Consider the following 20,537-nt stretch of genomic DNA (forward strand, 5'->3'; position numbering starts at 1 on the left):
AATCTCAAGCGGGAGAACAGGAGATTTTGCAAAAATGGGCCTTCGGCGGGAGATCTCCCATCGAAAGTGGGAGAGTTGGAGTCTGTGGGGATGATAGTGGGTCGATAGTGATCACAGTACACGTTAAGATCTCTTAGTATTAGTACATAGTAGAAATAGAACCTACACTCAGTGTAGACAGACAGTACAGTGTAGATATCTGGTTCTACAGTAACTAGTAGACATGGCCATGGTAGACTAGTAGTAAATTTAATTACTTATTAGTAGCAGATCTTCTTTGATACTGTTTCTTCTTTGATACTGTCTAACATCCCCATGATCCCTATGCTATGTAATGACTTGTTGTCCTCCTGCGACCTTTGGTGTTTGCCTGTAAATTACCTCAAGTTGTGCATAGTCTAATCATGATTATAAATGTCCATCTCTTCTTATCATAGCAGATTGTTTCAACCGACAGTAGACATCTAGTATTCTATTTCTAAACATTAAAGTTATGACCTAACCTTGTCTTCTGTATCTTGCCTTTATGATGTGAAATATGAATTCCAGCACTAAATAATTGAGACTGAATGGTGTTGCAATCAGTAAGAATAGACTACATCCTCAATGCAGGAAAAATTTACCCTGGAGAGAGAGAGAGAAACACACACACACACACACACTAGGATTGGTATGATACAGTACATAAAGTAGACAGTGTATTTACAATTGGCAGTTGAGAATATCACTGGATTACATTAATTTTTTGTGAGTCTTTCTGTGATGACATCAAAAGAAGATCAAGTACTAGTGTTTTAATTGATATACTTCTACAAGACATTACGTCACTATCTCTTGCAATTGACCTCAACAGGAACAATGTGCCTATGGTACTTAAGGGCAAGATGACTAGAAAACCATGCAAAACATCTGTACAGAAATAACGTCTTTTATAATTTTGATTTGTGCCATTGTAAGAATGTAAACTTTATGTTTTGCTTGCTTTGACTTTTATGCTGGTTAATGCTCACTGAGCTTCAAAAGTTACTAAACTATATTTCTGTTGAATTTTTGTGAAGCACTGGATAATTGGGTTGGGACAGATGTATTTTTTAATTTTGATTTAATTGTGTGCATTTCGTTTGTTTACAGCATGTACAAGAGCTCTCGATGGGCAAGGGACATCAGAGTAAATACAACTCATCAATATGGGCATGGTGGAATCATACTGAAATTCAGAAGTTGCCCGGGCATCATTGAATTATAATATCAAGACTTTTGTATGTATAATCTCACATGGAAACTTCTCCAAGAAGCCCTCTCACACCAAGAAAGAAGCGAAAAAGAGTTTCGTCTTTGTCACCAAGGAGAGGGAAGCGCAAACTCTCTCTCACTGAAGTCCGGAAACATGTCAACTCGCCAGTGTCGCTTTCAAAGAGCTCAAGTTGCCCAGCTCCCGGGTCAGGGTCGACGAGGGCAGCGTCGAGCTCGATCAAGGCATTCTTTGCCAAGGCTAAGCCACCGACCTACACTGCATGCCCGGTGTGCTCACAGCAGGTCAAGTTATCAGACATCAACAGGCACCTTGACACTGACTGCCTGGCAAAGAACAGTAGTCCTACCAAAGATGTCAAACAGGAGCATTCTCCTCACAATGCAAGGAAAGTAGCTGAAGTTAGGGAGGATGCCAAGGATAAACGGGTAAGACGCCGACTGCAGGACAAGTTTGAGTCCAGCCCTCTGTACGGACATAGTTCTTCCAGCTCTGCTGCAAGTGAAGCTTGCACAATGCATGTGCAAAGATCAGTAAGTGACCCAGATTTTTCAGACCAGACTGAAATCCACTCCTTTAGTAGATCGGTGTCTGATGTTACTGGAGTCAGTAGAGAGGTGCAAAAAACTAGGGAAACATCTGAGAATTCATCAGAATCCCAAGCATGTACTACATCCCATGTCTCAGGAAGGGTTGGACCATCAACCAAGAGAACATCAAAGCTGAGCTTGAAGTTAAAAAAAGCCCCATCAGGCCAGGCAGATTCAACTGTTACTTCTTACCAAAGTAGTGATGCCTCAGCCATGAGTGAACCTGCACCAAAATCCACAAAAGTTGTGAAATCACCATACTTCAGCCGTACTGATATTGGCACCAAGCATTCTGCATCTGTGCCAAACTGTAAGATGAGCCCAACAAAAGTGTCTGTTACAGAAACAAGTGTCGCTGAAAATAGTTCAGCGCCAACGGACAGAAATAAGGAACTCCTCTGCCGTCCATCCTTGAGTATCTCCGCTATTAGAAAAAGAAAACTAGAATCTACTCAGACAAAGGAACGGTCTCATGATGACAACCTGACATCCATTAATCCAATCCAGGGGAAGACAAATGGTCCGACGTCCAGTGATCACCACTTCCGCTCCCAACAGATGGGGGATGTGTCAGATAGCAGCGGAGATGACCTCCCTGCTGTTTTATTCAGCAACACTCCCACGCCGAAGCATACAGAGGTGTCAAGTAAGGAGATCCCAGGCACTTCATCAGAAGCATTTTCATCACCTCCTAGGAACTTCAAATCCACAGAGGTAACATCTCCAAAGAACTTGAAAGCAGTAGGCACTCCAGTCAAGTTCAGGTCGAAATTGGGGTCCCTGGGTTCACCATCAAGAGTAGGCCAGACTAAGAGCAGTTCAGCTTCTTGTATCAGACCTGGGTATAAAACTCCTCCCAAAGCCCTACCAACCACGCCACCACCCACATCTGGGCCATTTGGTTCACCTATTCAATCAGTCAACTCACCAACAAGATCTAGCATTAAGAAAAGTTCACCCTCCAGAGTCAGGCCTCCTGGACATAGCTCCCCTTCCAAAATCTTACCCACCACACCACCATCCAAATCTGTGCCTTTTGGTTCGCCCACGCGGTCGGTAAGCTCACCAGCAAGGTCTAGCATTAGTGGGGCATCACCCTCGCGTTCAGATGGCCCTGGAAGTCCACACAAACCACGGGAGCCATACTTTGTGGTCAACTTCAAACTCATCCTGAATGCTGTACTCAAGAACACATTTGATGCTCATCTCTTCAATGAAGAGGATCATGGACAGGTGTCAAAGTTCAACAGCCTCTCAGGTAAAGAACCGCTTCCTCCTGCAGACTCAAAATTATTTAAAAAAAGAGATAACCCCAAAAAAAAGGTTCTTTTACCATCAGTCGTGACAAAGAAATGTAGAAATATCTCAGTCTGTAGAATTTATTTGAGTAATAACAAAAGATATGTATCCATTTGAATGATTAGTGTGGAGAGCCATCCGTTTTGTATTACAATATTTCTGCTGATTAGGAAGAAATGTGGACACAGACTACCTGTTGTTGTGTCATACTGTACTTGTGTCATGCATACCAACCTCTCACTTCAAGGAAATTTCAGACCCTGTGTACAGAATTTGCAGGTATAATCATTGTTGGCATAGCTGATCAAAAGATCTTCTTGTTATGTTTTTTGCTTTATTTGGTCACTTTCTAAAGGTCCTGCACAACAGCTTTATGTGCGATTGTTCCAGCGCAAATACACTTGGTTTCGGATATCAAAGATAGACTACCCAAGAATAGCTGCCAATTTGAAGCCTCTATTCAATCAGTTGATTAGCAGTGGCCTTGTCATGACAGGTGAGTAGAATGAGGCCAAAAATAAAAAGGCTTTTTAGATCACACCTTTGCCATAATCCTTTATAAAACTGCACAGTTACAGTTCCTCACCTACCCGAGCAGAAAAAGACTTCCCAGCTGGTTACCTCTGGCACCAGTCGTAACATAGTGGTACATTGTATCATGGTGTCTGTTTCAGGGTGTTTTTATTTGTCAAGTGTACTATTTCTTCCATATTTTTGTAAGCATAAAGCATTTCAAGCTAACTCACAGTACTCTTCCTATAGAGCAATCAAGGCTTGTGATGATGTAAGTATCATTACTGTGGTAAAAACTCTTGATGTTGGGCATTTTGGTATCTTCCAAGATATCTGTAATATAATGTTTACACAAATTGAAGCCAATGATCTGAGGAATAATATCAAATAATTCAGACACTTTGTTCAAATGTAGCAATCACCCATGAGAGTACACAGCCTTTCTTTTTGCTTGAGTGATTTAACATCTTCAAAACCTTTACGTGATGTGCAATTTGATCTACAATCTGTCATCAATGGCTTCTGCTGTAGCAGTAGATTGATCTTTGCTAACAGAGTGGGTTCATTCTTTTTTTTTTTTAATCATCAGAGACTTCACTGGAAGACTTGGGCGTGACCCTGAAGCTCCTAATGGCCCCCGACCTAAAGCAGCTAGCCAAGGATCTGAAGGTTGGCGGGGCTGGGGCAGGCCGATTGAGCCAGAAGGAGGAGCTTGTGTCGGCCATCATCAAGTATTCCACTAGTCAGCGGTCCATCTTTGCCTCTAACATGAATGCTGTCGTGCTGAAAAAGTGAGTTTAATGTCCTTTTTGTGCATTCTATGGTACTACACCATGAAAACATTTATTCTGTTCAATAAATGTCACTTGTCAGTGTTAGCAAAAATTTCTGACAGCAAACCTGAACTAGATGGAAATGTGTTTGTAAACTCATTTCCAGCAAAGTTTCTTCTGCCCTTGTGAAACATATTTTGCATCAGTATGCATTACTTGCAAGTTCATATTTTTTTCAGTGTATTAGAAGAAGAGTGCTTAGTTCCTTGTGGAGATTATTCAAGTTTGTCTTATTTAAAAAGAAAAACATTTTGTTGTTTGTTACATTTAATTGAATTTAGATAATGCTCCTACCCCCCCCCCCCCAAAAAAAAAATGTAACGATGATCCAGTTCAACCAAAATCTTAATCATATATGATGTAAAAAGAGTTACTAATACTGGACATTTTTATTACAAAGAGAAATGTTTATATAGCAACTTCTAACGTTATTGATAAAAAATGGATGTGTAACTGCAATTATTTGGTTTACAGAGCAAAGAAACTCCTTGGTCAGTGTGTGAAGCTCAACAGAGAGCCAAGGACCGTCTTCAACAGAATCATCCTCATCTTCTCGCTGGTCAGACAAGATCTTGTGGATGACGAAAAAGGGGGTGCTGGACAGTCCGCCCTGTAAGTTTGCCTTGCCCGAAGAAAGGTTTCAGAGTCTGCATAAGTACTGACCATACAGAAATGGAAGCTGTCTGGATTGCCCGTCACTCTCTGTGTCTCTTTTGTCAGTCCAATTTGAACTTATTTGAAGCTGCTACAGTCAGCAGCATTAGTATTTGAAGACTGTTGGGGCCTTTTTTCCAGTATCCATTTCTTATATATTTTTAATGTTGGTATGTTTGTCACAACAGATTCAGTTCTATGACTGGTTGCTTACAACCACATCATCATCACGATATTTTCCATGTGGTATTAAAAATCATTATTATTTTTTTCCATGTAACACTCCATCTGTCGTAAATGAGAGGTTGTGTTAATATTTCCAGGTCTGATTCTGAGAATGTTTCTGACTGCTTATCAAGAAATTGAGCTATGCGTGTTTACAGTGCACAGTTTCCTTATTTCTTGAATATGATATTTCATGAATTGGGACAATGAAGACAATTAAATGAATGGTTGAATGTGTGATCCAAAGTCATGTTGAAGTATCTCTTTCAGGAGAAAAAGCTGCTTTCCCACCTTGGTGACAATATACGACGCATTTGAATTATGGGATGTGAAATTTTTGCGAGCCGTTTATTTCCTGAACATCTGTTGACTAGCAAAATTCACAACGGTAAAAACACTAAAATATATAACATATTCTGTATATGCCTTCTTTAATGCAGTTTCATTTATTTTGAGCCCTACAGCTTTATTATTATTATTTTTTTTTTTTTTTTGGGGGGGGGGTGTGGAAATCCATGATCATATCTGTTTTATGTGGTGTTAAAAGTAATGTTGATCTTTTTTCTCTCTCTCTTAATTAGTTCTTGCATTGTGTGATAGTTCAAGCTGATCTGATATTGCTGATTAGATATAGGAAGTTGTTTTTCCACTTTGATATTGACCTCATTTACGTAATAGGCATTGTTATAGTAGGCATTATTATCCACAAGTGCGTATTATGTTTGTGCTTTTGTACGTATCTGTCTCTTGATAGACAAACGGAGCTACTTGTGAATATGGGCAGAGTAAGTTATCCGGTCTACACTGTCAACAGAAGTAGAAGCTTCTTTGCCACCAGGGAAGATCTGTTGAGGTACCTTGTCTCTTGCCACTCATACGTATTTCTGAGCATGTTAATAAATGTGTTGCAAGCTTTTCCCAAGAATTTGATGACAAATCTTCATGTTTTTATGCTATGTAATAACAACATTTCTGTTTGTTGGTGTGTGATGATAGTTTTAAGAACTTTCAATATTCCATGAGTACAGAGGCAAGTGCTTTCACTATGTTGTGATCTATGTAGATGTTACATAACCAATTTTAAAAAAAATGTTTGTACAAACAGGAGAGAATAATTAGTTCTATGTAGATTTGCATGTCTCATATGAGATAAAACAACATCACTGTCCTCATTTTTTAACAAAACAGGTATGAAGTGGCCTTGCAGTATGAGAATGATATCGCAGATGCTCTCGGGATCAACGACTTTGACCTTGCGGAGAGGCTCCAGACATCGGCAATGGCTGCTGCAGGGGAAATTCTAAAGGATGAAGATATACTGCGGTTCGTAGAAGAGGCAGACCATTAAAATTGCTGTCACTAGCATTGGATCAGTTGAGCACATGCTTCAACTGAAGCCAAATTTTCTATATTCTCTTTGTGAAAGCAGAAAATATGCAGAAATGCAACAGTGGAGACATTGAAAAGTGAAAATGTAAATCATTAGAATTGTCCAGATACCATCCTGAAAGTTGTAGCCACAGGTATTATGCTTTCTATGATGAAAGATGTGTGTCTGTCACAGCTCTTCTGGCGATGAAAGTTTTAAATTCTTTTGATGCATGAGATGACCTTAAATGCCAGCACCTCTTTGCTCATGCAAACTTGCAATGGTGGTTACGATCATCAATCTGTACATCATGATGTTATAAGATATGCACATCATGGCAACACCCCTGAAATTATGTTTTCCCTTATGAATAAAAATAGTGAAGCGGTGTAGAGGAATGTGTTATTTTGCTTGTACATGATGTATTTTATGATTGCAGAGAAAGAAAATGAAGGAGTACCATGTAGATAATTTGAAGTTAATATTTGTTTCCCTCATTTTCTTGTTTGTTTGTTTGTTTGCTTTTGCTTCAACAAGTAGGCAAGACAAATCACTACCAACATTTCTTCGCTGCTTCACGGCGGGGTGGGTGTACACTCACATACAGTACCAAGGAGTCGACATCTTGCAGAAGCAGCGTCGCTACGGCGAGGCGGTGGAGATGCTGCGCTCCATGCTCCAGCAGACGGTCTACTGCCCGGACAGGAGGGGTGGGTGGTGGGACCGACTAGCGCTAAATCTGGACCAGCACTGCAAGAAGCAGCATGAGGTGAGGCCCACTTTGCAGTCTTACATTCTTTTTCATTTTGCAGTCTTACATGATGATCTGGGTACCAGTGAATGTCTGTTGCAGGATACTACAGCTACAGTATATGTATCAGTAAGAGATGATGATGAACCAGTATTAAGGTCATGCCTTACATGAAATGTAGTGCTTCCTCCATTATGCATTCATGTGCAGTAATAGCCTCAAGCAGGTAATAAAATGTCTACTGTGGAAGAGCCATATTGAAAGTGTAAGTCAGTAATCTGTGAAAAAATAAAAGATGTGCTATATTCCAAAAGTGCATTTAGTATTTGAATCAGTGTGGCTTGCTCGGAAAGTAAATGGTTGGCTTCGGAGTAGAAAGATTGATTGAGTATAAATCGCCATCTCTTTTCTGTCCCTTGAAGTCCTTGGACTGCATCAAAGAAGGACTGGCTGACCCATATGTCAGGACTGGACATCGGCTTGCCCTACAGCTGCGAGCCAAGAAAATCCTCAAGTCGAAAAAGAAGGATCTTGCGGCCAGGGCCTATGAATTCCAGTTTGACGACGTGAGGGAACTTCCCAAGGTGAGCGATCCCTTTGTTGTTCCAAGGATTATTCATCTATTAAGTGTCTATTATGAGAATCCTTTGCTTCACATCACATATGTGTGCATTGAAAAATAGTATTTCTTGGAATCTCATTAATATGGATTTCTAATGGACATAGATAGATCATATTCTTGGAGATCAAATTGTTTGGGCTTATATGTTCATGTGTCAACATTTCCATTAATAGCAAAGTCACAGAATATTTTGTAAGTCAAAGCCCAGTACCGTAGTAGTCACCCTAGTTGACCCACTCTCCACCCCTCATCCTGGATTCACCACAAAAATAGGAATGGGAACATGTGCATTCATAAATGTATAGCTAGCAATAAAGGTGGGAGTATATAAATCATGAATTTACTATTTTTAATGAAGTCCTGTGAAAATTTGATAGAGTTCTCCATTTGACAAATTTATGAATGCTATGTTTCCACATAATCATTTTTAAAGGTGGAAAAATGTTACGTACAATGATTCAACTTTTGTCAGTTGGTTTTTTTTTAGTTTTAGATATTAATTCAATCAAGGTTGGTTTTAAAAGTAGTTAATTAATATACTTTGTATTACAAAGGGATAGCCAAAGCCTTTCTACACTTGCAGTGTACTTAAAAAACAATGGATGATGTTAACTTCTCAACCTCAGGCACTGATCAAAGGAACAGTCCTCCCGCACCATGGACCAGGAGTGAGGAACACTTTCATCAGCTCGTATCAGGGGAAGACGGAGGGTGACGAAGGCATCGTGGTGTGTAGTGTGGAGCAGGTAGCCCTTGAGCACTACAAACAGCAGGGTTACACCGAAGGTTAGTATGGGCATAACCAAGGACTTGGTTGGCAAACCCCAGCGGGGGAAAAATCTCAACCCGTTGAGGACAGTTTGATTTTGCTACAACACGCATTTCCCATAGACACCTGCCCGAGTATACTTGGGACTCATCCTCAACGGGTTAAACAGGAATGGGTCCCCTCTCGCAAGCTCCCTATTTGCTCCTTGATACTCAAAGACTGATCACTTATGTCAGGGTTGTGTCAAATTCTTGATTGGTCTGCCATTTGGTCTGGCAGTGTAAGTGGAAAATTGACGCCTAGTGTAGTTTTGCTGTGCACTTGACCAATTTTTCATGTGGCCTCTTATGGAAAGTGAGCTCTTTATGTATATATTTTAAACCAGTCATGAGGAGGAAGTGTGTGTTGTCAAAGGGGTACATGATGAAATGCTATTCAAAATTGTTTTACAGTTGTGCCTGACAGAGACATATCCAATGGTTTACAAATGAGAGATGCTGTCTGGACTTTTTTTTTCTGTATCAAGATATTTTGAACATTATGGCGTGTGGTTGTTGTTCACTGTCAGTCTGAATGCAACGATGGTGTGTGAGTTTAAAGGAAACTTCTGGACTTCTTTGGGAACAGCAGTTACCTGACCTGATCAATTCCATAATGTCAGAATGAGGGGAGAGTCCAATAGTCCTGTTGCAATGAAAGCAAGTATAAATCACCGAGATGTGTGATGTGCTTTGTGCGTCCCTCCAATTTCTTTCTCCTTCCTCATGCAGTATGCTGTACTTTAATTTTAATCTTTTGGAAATGAGATATTAGAGCTTTCTACTGTCCAGAAAGGATTATTGTAATGAAACTGTCGATTGACAATACATACAGCTGTATTGAGGTTTTGTGCTTTGTTCTCCACTTTAATGTTTCACCCATTCAAAAGGAGTTCATGGAGAAGGAAGTACGTACAGTACCCTGGTCTTCATCTTGTTCTGGGAAATTATCTTCGATAACAGTGTCCCAGATGTCTTCTGCTACCCATATCAGGTGAAAATGAAGTGATTTCTCAGAATACAATGTGTTGTGTGATTTGATGTGTGTGTGTGTGTGTGTGTGTGTGTGTGTGTACATGTATGTGTGCTCTGAAGTGTGTGAATGTATGAGTACATTGTATGTGTGCTTGATCCCTCACCCAACCCCCCCCCCCCAAAAAAAAAAGTGCTTGATCCCTCACCCAAAAAGGGGGGGGGGGGGGTTTGATGTAGTTTATGCAAGTGAAGTCATTGTGCTGTAGAAGTCAAACTCTGTATATCCACCATGAATTTATTGGGTTATGGTAAGTTTTACATTCAGCTGCTTTCAATATGCGTTTAATACTCTATGCATTGCTAAGATCTTGTAAAGATGCTATAATCGCCATTTAATAGCTGTTGCGTATGTATGTCACTGTTAAGCCTTTCTAAGTTTTATGACATGTTAAATCTAATGTTCCTCCATGTGATTGGCACCTGTTTGTAACAAATGATTTTGATGATTTGGGTTAATGATAATCATTGTCTTCTCCCCTTCCCCAGTCGGCACCTCTTGACTTGCGGACAGACCACTTCTTCAAGAACCGGATTGCAGCCATCCAGCAGAAGCTGACGGAGATCAGGGAGGCTGACCGGGAACGCCTGGAGGCCATGCTGGCTAGGAACTGGCTGGAATATGAGGGTGACCTTTGTGTAGGGGTCAACTGGGAGCTCTTTAAGGATCTTAATCATGCCAAGGTTAGTCTATAGAGGATGTAGTAAGTATTCTCTTCCAAAGCATTCAATAACAGCTGGAAACTTGACATTAGCCATGAAAATATCCTAAAATATTATGGTCTTTTGTTTGTTTGTTTGTTTGTTTGTTTGTTTGTTTGTTTGTTTTTAGCTTTGACCATGGCACTCAGCACAGGCAGGCTGTAGAATGTGATTTCAATCAGAAAGTAACTGAAAATAAGAAAAGTACTATAATTTCAGTATTCCCGTAATACACTTTAAACGAAGCACTTTAGATTGTGCACTTGAAAATGTAAAATAGATCAGTATTTCTTGTGATCTTAGAGAATCTACTGCATAAGAAGTAGAATGTAATGTATGTAAGGCCTGTGGATAGCAATATACTTACTAAATTTATTGAATCTATTCCTCATGCTGTATGTCTATTCTTTAGCCTGTTGTGTCCTGTGTTTTGAGATTCTGTGTGGGTCTGTACTGTGCTCATTTTGTGATCGATTTGACAAATGACATTTATTGATAATACAGTGGTAACCTCTACAGTATTATTACAGTGTATTGTAATGAACAGTGATAACAAAATTCTTGTGACAACAAAGTAAAAATTCAGGTCCCCAAAATATTGCATATTTCTCTTTGTATATTTTACTGTTCTATTGTAGCAAAATTTTGATATAACAAAAGAAAACTGCCCGTCCCAAGGACTTCATTATAATGGGAGTCTACTGTATTGTTAGTCTGACAACAACATGGGAAAGCACCCAAGGCATGTAACATATCTCTTGTGTTTGAGACATTCAAGGGAAGTATAATTTCATCCAGCAATGTTTTACTCACCAGGGTCTCATCAGTTGTATCGGGGGACTTGTCTTGAGCGCCATCGCTGAACGCATCCTGAGGGACCACCGTCACTGCAGGGGTGGTATGCCGGACCTCACCATGTGGAATCCTGACAAGCACATATTTAGAGTAAGATAAGCATTTCCTTTTAATTATTTTTTTATTCTTTTAAATCTTTCTCTTGTAACAATCTACTTCTCCTGTGTCACATCTTCATGGAAACTCGAAAGAAAATTGGACAGTAAAAATATCTAGCAGCTTTATCAGAGGGGAATTTGCCGAAAAATATACATGTGGGTTCAGTTTTTACGCCAGAAATATAAATATTATGCCTATTAAGTTTGAGGAAAATTGGTCAATCTGTTGGAAAGTTATAATTTTTTTTTTTTTTAAGTTTTGGTTAAATCCATGTGTTGTCATTTGTTGGATGAGAAGACTACAACAATTTGTGATGTTGCAGTTGGGTGATGATATTAAGAAAATGCAAGGAGAATTCCTTTGTTTTATGAAAAGGACACATTTCTTCCAACTTGTTGCCAACATATGTTAGGGGTAATATCATTCCCCCTGCCTTCTGAATGAGGTACATGTAAGTCAAATGCTTTTTCACTATGTTGGAAAGATGGAAATACACTGGACAGCAAAAGAAAGTACCCACTTCTGTTAAAGGCTGCACACAAATGTTCACCCCCTATAAATAAGCAATTTTTGTACACAGGTATGCTGCAATATCCATTAGTAATCACATACCCAATAGCAAGTGATTATCTTTATTACAAAGAAAACAAATGACATGCACAGCATCTTGGTCACTGAATCAAAAGTCACAAAATGTAACATTATGAGCCTTACAAGTTTTACGCAAAAATCAGTGTCACAGGACGAAAAAAGCAGTCACAAACATCAATTGTCAATAATGTGTATGTCCTCCTCATGCCTGGACACATTCCAGGCATCTCTTACGCATGCTCTGGACAAGCTGTCTGGCGTAGTCCTGGGAAAGTTCTGTCCATTCCACTTGCAGAGCTTGGATCAATGTTGGTTGTTTGAAAATGTTGTCCATTCAGTGGCCATTTTTGCACGGTGGAAAGTGCTTTTGTGTGGGACCTTTGATTCAGTGACCAAGATGCTGTGCATGTCAAGTTCTTCTTTGTTATGAAGACATTCACTTGCTTTTGTGCATGTGATTAATAAGGGGCATTGTATCTTGCGTCCCATCTACCCAACAGCAAATCATCTTTGACTGCCACTCTCAAATTTGCTGTATCAACTGTGGTCACCCTCATGGGCATGTGCATTCTGTGTGCTGTAGCATGTGTCTGTGTACGTCGGTATGAGGGTGTGTGTTCGTCTTGGGGTGTGTGAAAATGTATGTGTTTCTTTGCCAAGTTTTCGTTTTCCGCTGGTCACCCTGCTATTTGAATTATTTTGCTGTAATAGTGTTATACTCCATACTTCAGTAGAGGAGGTCAATGCTGCAAGAGACACATACACCTGTACATGGAGGTTCCGATAGGTAAACATTGCTCAGAATGGATATCATATCAGCACCCTCCTGTCTCTGAGTCCATGATGTGTGAGTTGTATCATGAAGAAGTCTTCTTGTAGTCGACTAAAGAGAATTTCCTGGTTTGTTTTGACCAAGAGTCACATCTTTGTCCAGGCATATTAGAACATGCATTCCATTTAATGCTTCTCCCATGCAGGTAGTAGAGGTCAAAGGTCCTGGTGACCGGCTCTCTCAGAAGCAGGTTCTTTGGCTGGACTTCTTCTTGGAACTCGGGGTGGAGGCAGAGGTCTGTCATGTTGAAGGTAAGAGCATCGGGTCACAAGGGAACAAACCGTTTCAGAAAGAACTGACCATCAAGAGAACTTTGCAATTATCGTAATGTGGAATTATTGTACTTCCTGCAGCCATGACTTTCATGCTCCACGTTTGATTGGTTGTCACCCTGCCTTTATTTGCTGCAATGTAGAATGTCTAAAGTATGTGCTCAGATTTGTGACTGACCAGAGGTCATTTGATGTTGACGAACATTATGTGATTCTTTGGTGACACTGTTTCACCTTAAAGTTTGATATTCAGGGCTCCTAGCGTTTGGTGGAAAGATTTAACCCGTTGAGGACAGACTGATTGTGCTACAACATGCATTTCCCATTTCCCATAGACACCTGCCCAAGTCTACTCTGGGCTCCTCCTCAATGGGTTGAAATACAGTCAGTTGTGATGCTATCACATGATCAAAGATATTCTTGTATATAAATTTGATCAAAATTTCTCCTTACATGCTTTGTAAATGACTGCTGGTACATCTACACCCTTCTGGTATGACAAAAGGTGCTTGCAGTGAAACTTGCACTGAAAATTCTTCTTTTGTACAGACACTGACAAATTGCATTCAGTATTTGATTGTAGCGGAATTGCATTGGCTGCCCATCTCAATATGTACATCATTTTGGTAATATGTGTGTTTGAGAGATCATGTTGTATTTTCTTTCACCCTTGCTGCAGCCATTGGGAGCAAGCAGCTGAAGAAGAAGATACTGAACAGCCAGGATTCCAACCCAGGTTCCTCTAGCCAGGAGTCTGTGAGCAGTGTGTAGCAGGTGGCCGTCCCCATCTGCAGAGCTCCTAATCCTCCCTGATTCTGTGAGGAGGCTCACTGAAAAACTGAAATATCTCTTCACATCCAGACAAGAGGATAATATACATGTAAGCCTCCTTGATGTGTGGAATTTATTCTGGCCTATTGAGATGATGAACATGCAAGTATCTCCCTGATTGCTCTTTGGAATATTCTCCTACTTTGATGAGGGAATGTTTGGTACCCTCTGGGCTAGATAACTCCATTGCCTCATGATACAATGTACCATCCACCTTTTGCAGAACTACCTCCATTGTCTTTGTATCCAAAAGATGGTGTAAAGAAAAAAAAAGATAGAGAGTGTCTTGTACTTCTTTGTAGTACCTGGTGCATCGTAATGTTAATTTTTGTGGTGTTATGCTAGTTATCCTAGGGTTGATTGTGATGAGGTAATCAGTGTTATTCAATTCTCTTTCAGCACTCACATTTATACTAGTTTTGATGTCTGCAAACCATACACAAAGCCTGCATTGATTTTTTACTGTATGACTCATCACTTTGTGATTTTACACCTGCGTAAAATTTCCCCAGCAGTTGATCCAAAATTTTCAAGTGGAAATCTACATCCCCTAGTGCTGCGCAAAAAGCCTTGAATATCCCAAGGCTGAACTTCAGCTGTCGCTTTGTCTTTCTGCTTTCACTGTCATGCAGAAAATGTTCCATTTCAGTTTCGCCAAGCTGTTTGAATCTAATTTCCGCAGCCATTTTGCTTTAGCTATGATCGACATGATGCTAGATGTAAATCTACGTACACGACTAGACCACACACACGCACAGTAACATACGAGTCAACTTTAGACGTAGCCGAGAATAGCATCAAATTAGCATCAAATTTCTAATTGCCGCGCACTGACAACTGATCTACAGAGTCCTGGAGAGAAACCAACTTCTGCTCAAAACCTTGCACTTGATGCTCCACAGTTGACGTGTGTCCCTCAGGCTTATCCTGCCTCTCGGTCCCAGCTTTCCTATCAGATTTTGGGCATTGGTATGGAAGCTTAGAGCGGGCATCTATGCGGCCGACATCCACCTCTGCAGGCAGGAAACTATCCCAGCCTACCGTAGCACTGCGCACCTCCTTACGGCTGAGACTGCCTTGCGAACTTTGATCTAACACTGCATGCAGGGAGTGCACTAGCCAAGAGACTAGCTCTACTCCAGCTTCAACTGTCAAGGGTTTTAGATTCGGGGCAAACAAACCTGCTTCCTGTTCACTGCAACCCTGACAAAACCTAAGAACAGCCTGGCATTGGATAAGAGGTTCTGGTACACCAGTAAATATCTTGGTGGCAAGGGAGATTACCCGGTCCGACCAGTCTACGACAGTTTCCTCCTTGGAATGTTTGGCTCGGGAGAATTCCATCTGAACTACTTCAGGTGGATCGGTGCCCCGAACCATTTTCCTATGCGCATCACCAGCTCTTCATAGCATGCCTCGGGGTTCCTGTCTAGGAGTGCAGTGTAGTAGTCACTTCCTTGCCCCTTTAGACACCACCACATTTAGTTGTGTCTCTGCATGGGAGACCACCCACTCTCATTTGCGAAAGCGGTGAACTTGACATAAAACGATTGCCAGTCCCCTTTCCCATCGAATGAAATCGACTTGGGTAAGGATGGCCGCTTGGACCCTTCTTGATGGGTATTCTACCCACTCAGGCTCATATTTCCTAAATCTCGCCACCTCTGAGACAAGGAATGTTGATCATATTTCGAGATAGAACTGTAACTTGAGGACTGAGGTGCGGGGTTATCGTACCACCGCTCCTCCACAACCTCATCGTTCTGCCAGTTCCGTATCGATCTCCCTTTTGTGCTTTTGGCTATACTTCTACACATAATCACTGATAATGAACAAAGACGCATCACTACAAGTCCACAAATCAAAAATATCTTTGTGTTACAAGTGTACTTACTTTTGTTCTTGCAGGAATCAGTACTTTTTACACTGACAGAGTCATTGATGGCATCCATCAGGCCGAAGAATACTCAGGACTGCTTTCAGGCAGACTTGCACTTCCACTTTTCACTTGCTGAAGCTGTCAATGTTTTGACATGCTTTCTGCTAACTGCCACCATGTAAAATTCTTGTCCTACTGTCTTCCAACAAGATAAAAATCAGACAGGGTTTTTCATTGTGTGGAAATGTAAAATTCACATTTGTACTCTACATGTGTTTTTATTGTGTATTTAGTTGAAGAGTGCCCACAGTGTGAATAGGCGCTATAACCATACATCAAAAACTTTACATAACATTACAGATATCCGTTGTTAAATAAGTTGTTTAACAAAAGCAACAACACTTTGGTTGAAATCAGACAGGACAAGGATCCACCTATTTTAACATCAAGACTGTTACACGTTTCTATCAAGCTGTAACCATTATTATTCACATACCTATCCATACTGAAGCGACCTGTGATGACATGATTCTTTTCAAGATCAGATTTTGAACATAGAATATTAACCTGGGCTAACTTTAACCCACCTTCAAAAGCAGCTGCATCTTCAATCTCAATAAAATCATCTGAAATTCCAGTTATAGAATTGAAGTCATCAACTAAAACCACAGGCAAACCAAGTCTAATTCAGAAATTTATCAAATCCTCAGATAAGTTGTCAAAAACTTCATTATGGTGAAAATGAGAACCTTCGCAAGTGAGATAAACGCACCTAGAATAAAAGGAGTACATAACATATTATCATTATATTTCAACCAGAACACAAATTCCCAACAAGAGTCACCTATAACTTCAATATGATTGGGAAGAGCAGATCTGACATACATGCAAATACCGTGAGCTCCCCCACACTTATGTTTCAAATTTTTCATTGGCATTACACAAGAGTGAAAACCAGAAATGCATTCCAAATCCTCAGTAGAGGTACATTTGGTTTCTGACAAACAAACAATATCAAAATCCTAAACAAAATTTTCTCTTACACCTAGTCTAAGCTTGCTTTGCAGTCCACACTCACTTAAAGCAGCGACGTTAACAAAAGTCCTCTTTTGTTCTTCAAAGTCTTGTGAGACTTGGCAGGGGCTGGGCCGGTCCTAGTAGGAGAAAAAGAAGCCAAGATCTACAACCTTCTCATCCCATCCGACTTTCCAAAGGTCATCAGGGCTGTCGATGACTCTTGTCTCCTCTCTCCCATTGACCGCCTGTTTGCAATAGATTCTCCCATCTACAGACCAGACACTTTTCACTGACACATCCTTCTTAAGCTCACCCAGCATCTTGCTGCGCAGTGGTGTCAAGTCGTCATCAACATACACCCTCTTGTATGCCTCCATTTTTCTTAGGTGTCGTTAAGATGTTGGACATGAATCCATTGATGTGGCAGGTTGTGTTCTTTGCTCTATTTCATCTTTTTATGGAAGTTTCCAATTTCAGTCTGAATTCTGTTGGATTCAGAAACACTTCTTCAGAACTGGTGTCTTGCCTTAGATCTCGTAGGGCAGACTTATCTTGGTTCAAACTTGATTTTGTACCCATTATTTAACTACTTCAGGAATAGTATGGTCAGAAGTGATTCTTTCCCATGCTTAGGAATAAAGCCTCATTCGACCACCAGCCTGTCATCAGTTGTAGCTATTGGGGTGTGTCCATGTCCTGGGGTATGGTATGTGAGTAGCAATTTTCTCTGTGGTGGTTTGAAGCGTCCTTGCGATCCTGCTGGCCGTCTAGTCTGTGCCAGAGCTGACCTATGGCCCCTTATTGGGCCTCTTACTTAACCCAGAAATTCCTGGGATTTTGCTGTATTTAACATGAACTGGTGAGCCTATTTTGGAGGCAAGTATTGCTTTGAGTGCGTTATATTTTCTAAAAAATAGTTATTCCCATGGCGCTTGCAGAGCTTCTTCAGAACAGAATCTCGTCGGTTTGTGCAATCAGGTGAGTAGTGGCAGGATACGCTGTTTGGATCCAGCGCAAAGAGTAGATCTAATCGTGTAGCCATTGGTTTCACATAATTTGTTGTTCTTTATTCCAAGCTTATGGTGCTTTTTGAGGGGCATAGACTGTGTAATCCCTGCCCATCCACGGTACCCACAAGTCCCTCTTCCATTGTCAAGTTCTGGCCCGGAACATATGCATCAAAAAACTTCTCCTTGAAATGCGTGTACACAAATTTTACCTTGTGGCCAGGATTCTTTAGATCAAGGGTATCATCCTCGCAATCATAAAATTGTATTGTTCTCGTGAGGAGGAGAAATGTGTCCCAAGGCATCGCTTGTGCCCAGCACGGAGTAAACTGGGACCAGTCCTGTTGATTCCAGTACTCATGGAGGTTGGCTTTCCGAATGAGTCCCATGTTGAGAAACAGCCTGATGAAAGCTAACAGCAAGGGGACAGAGAGGTCTCTTGACAGCTTACCCCATTGCTGTTAACGTGATTGTGGGCTAAGTTCTTTCACTCCTCCACCTCCACGCTCATTGAGTAGCAGTGTTCTTGGAGAAAGTCAGCCGAAACACATCTGGGTTTTTCTGTTTTTTCCGTGTACATCGTTCCACAACACATGAAAGTGGCATAGTGGTACCTTTTCAAAAGCTTTCCTTTCCTAAACCTACGTATGGATACTGACAAAATCGGAACGTTGACGCTAAAATTGCATCAATATGCCGAAATTTGTATTCCTCCCAGCAATGTGCGATTCAGCTAGATAATGTGTAAGTGCGCATACCAGCTCGTCTTTTCTAGCTCTATTGATGCTCGCAAGCTCCACTGTTTTTTACTTATGACGTGGCGGGGTCATATGCATATCATTATCACGATCAGATCAGTTTTCATTTTCGGTCAAGGAAGCGCCCTCAAACTCCCATGTTTGTCATGTTATTTCATCGTAACTACAGGTAGCATAGTGGAAGACAAATGTTTTATCCTGGATAGGAAGAGTTTGTCTTCCGAAAAACGAAACAGTTTGACGTTTCATTCTTGTATTTCTAATACCTCTTTAATATCTGTGATTGGCTACACTGTTTCTGGGGTGAAAGGATATCGTATGCATACATTATACGTCATGGAAATCAGTTCAGATCATGCTCTACTTCCGTGGCCATGCACGTGGCCTGTCGTACTGTTGCGCTGGCCACTGAGGTAGCCTATCGCAGTTTATGGGTTAAATAGGCTGGGGGGGGGGGGGCAGTGTGTGGATGGCTGCTTGTAGATGGGAGAGGACCAGTTGGCTGATAATCTTTAATGTCATAAGCGAAAGGCATTGGCTGATCAGTTGGGGTGATAGGTGATCCTGGTTCCTGCGCAAGCCCTGCTGTAATCAGCCATGACAACCCAAGTTGCAGATTTCTATTCTTCCTTGGAATCTTCCACTTGTATTCCCAAATTGTCCTCAAATAGGAATTTGTAATCTTGGGCCAGTGGTTTGTACATGCGGGCATAAGCTGAGTTTATCTCCGGCTTGGTCAGCTCCATCCTGAGTGCATTTGTCTCAGTGTTAGCACTGTTCAAAAGTGCTGCAACACCTTGCTGGTTATCCGACAGATTAGATGGCAGTGTATGGGTAAAGGCAGTCAATTCTGGAGCAAAAAAAGCTTCTGCACACTATCCAGCTTGATGTCATTGGTTGGTTGGTGTTGAATTGTCCCAAATGATCATGTCAGCCTTGGTCGCATTGGGGTAGGGACAGTTGTTAGGGGGTAAATACGTAACCGATGCCTCCACCAGCATTTTTGCGTTGAGCTTGTGGTTGATCATGTAAGATGTAGTGCTCACTAGACACTATGTTATCTTTCAAAGGTGTATGCACACCAGTCTGTGTAGCAAAATATGTCCAAGGGAGGGATGGCAGAGTCAGGATATGAATAGTGATCAGTGCTCCCTTTCAGGTATTGCCATAGCATAGTAAGAGGCATGACGACCCTGTCAAATCTGCAGCACATGGATAGTCGTAGTCATACTCCTATCCATGCAGGGTTAGCGAGTCGTCATATTCAATGATTTGACTCATTACACTGGAGGGCTTCCGAGTGGGAAGCTCCGCAATCACTTGCTCCATCGTTGACTCCAGTTAGGTGAGATGAGCCTCATTGCTGTGTAGGCAGGCTTCTCCTTTTCTTTATCAGTCCAATCTTCGATGTCGTAGGTTTGCTGCTTCTCCGTCTTTTTTTTTTTGCCGTGGAATCATTAGATTCACACAGCATGTATGAGGTGGTCACAGGGTACTTGGACCTACGATGTGACAGATCACGGCCGGCTCTGGCCTGATCCAGCTCCTTGCCCTTGCCCGCTGGCTCTTATGTGGTATTCAGCTTTCCCCTGCTGTTCATCACAAATATTGATGGAGCAAGTTTTTTGAAGGCCCAGAAGTCCCAAGAGAAGAACTCAAAACCAATATGACCTCATGATCATTCAAGTAGTACCAGATTGGTGCAAAATCTGTTGAAATCCAAAGAGATGTGAAGCATTCATTTTAT

The 20,537-nt window shown here is 41.1% G+C and overlaps 1 protein-coding gene across 1 annotated transcript; it reads left to right on the forward strand.

The window, feature by feature from the left end:
- Positions 1-1,275: 1,275 nt before the first annotated feature.
- Positions 1,276-14,095, forward strand: LOC140231137 (fanconi-associated nuclease 1-like). The gene is made up of 14 exons (XM_072311288.1): positions 1,276-3,100; positions 3,497-3,637; positions 4,244-4,445; positions 4,962-5,099; positions 6,121-6,219; positions 6,555-6,689; positions 7,276-7,504; positions 7,909-8,070; positions 8,735-8,894; positions 9,806-9,909; positions 10,437-10,631; positions 11,466-11,594; positions 13,172-13,277; positions 13,978-14,095. Exons 1-14 carry the CDS (start codon positions 1,276-1,278, stop codon positions 14,067-14,069), a joined length of 3,717 nt encoding a protein of 1,238 aa, XP_072167389.1. The 3' UTR covers positions 14,070-14,095.
- The last annotated feature ends 6,442 nt before the right edge of the window (positions 14,096-20,537 follow it).

Source organism: Diadema setosum, chromosome 7, assembly GCF_964275005.1.
Source record: "Diadema setosum chromosome 7, eeDiaSeto1, whole genome shotgun sequence".
In the NCBI taxonomy this organism is placed as follows: domain Eukaryota; kingdom Metazoa; phylum Echinodermata; class Echinoidea; order Diadematoida; family Diadematidae; genus Diadema; species Diadema setosum.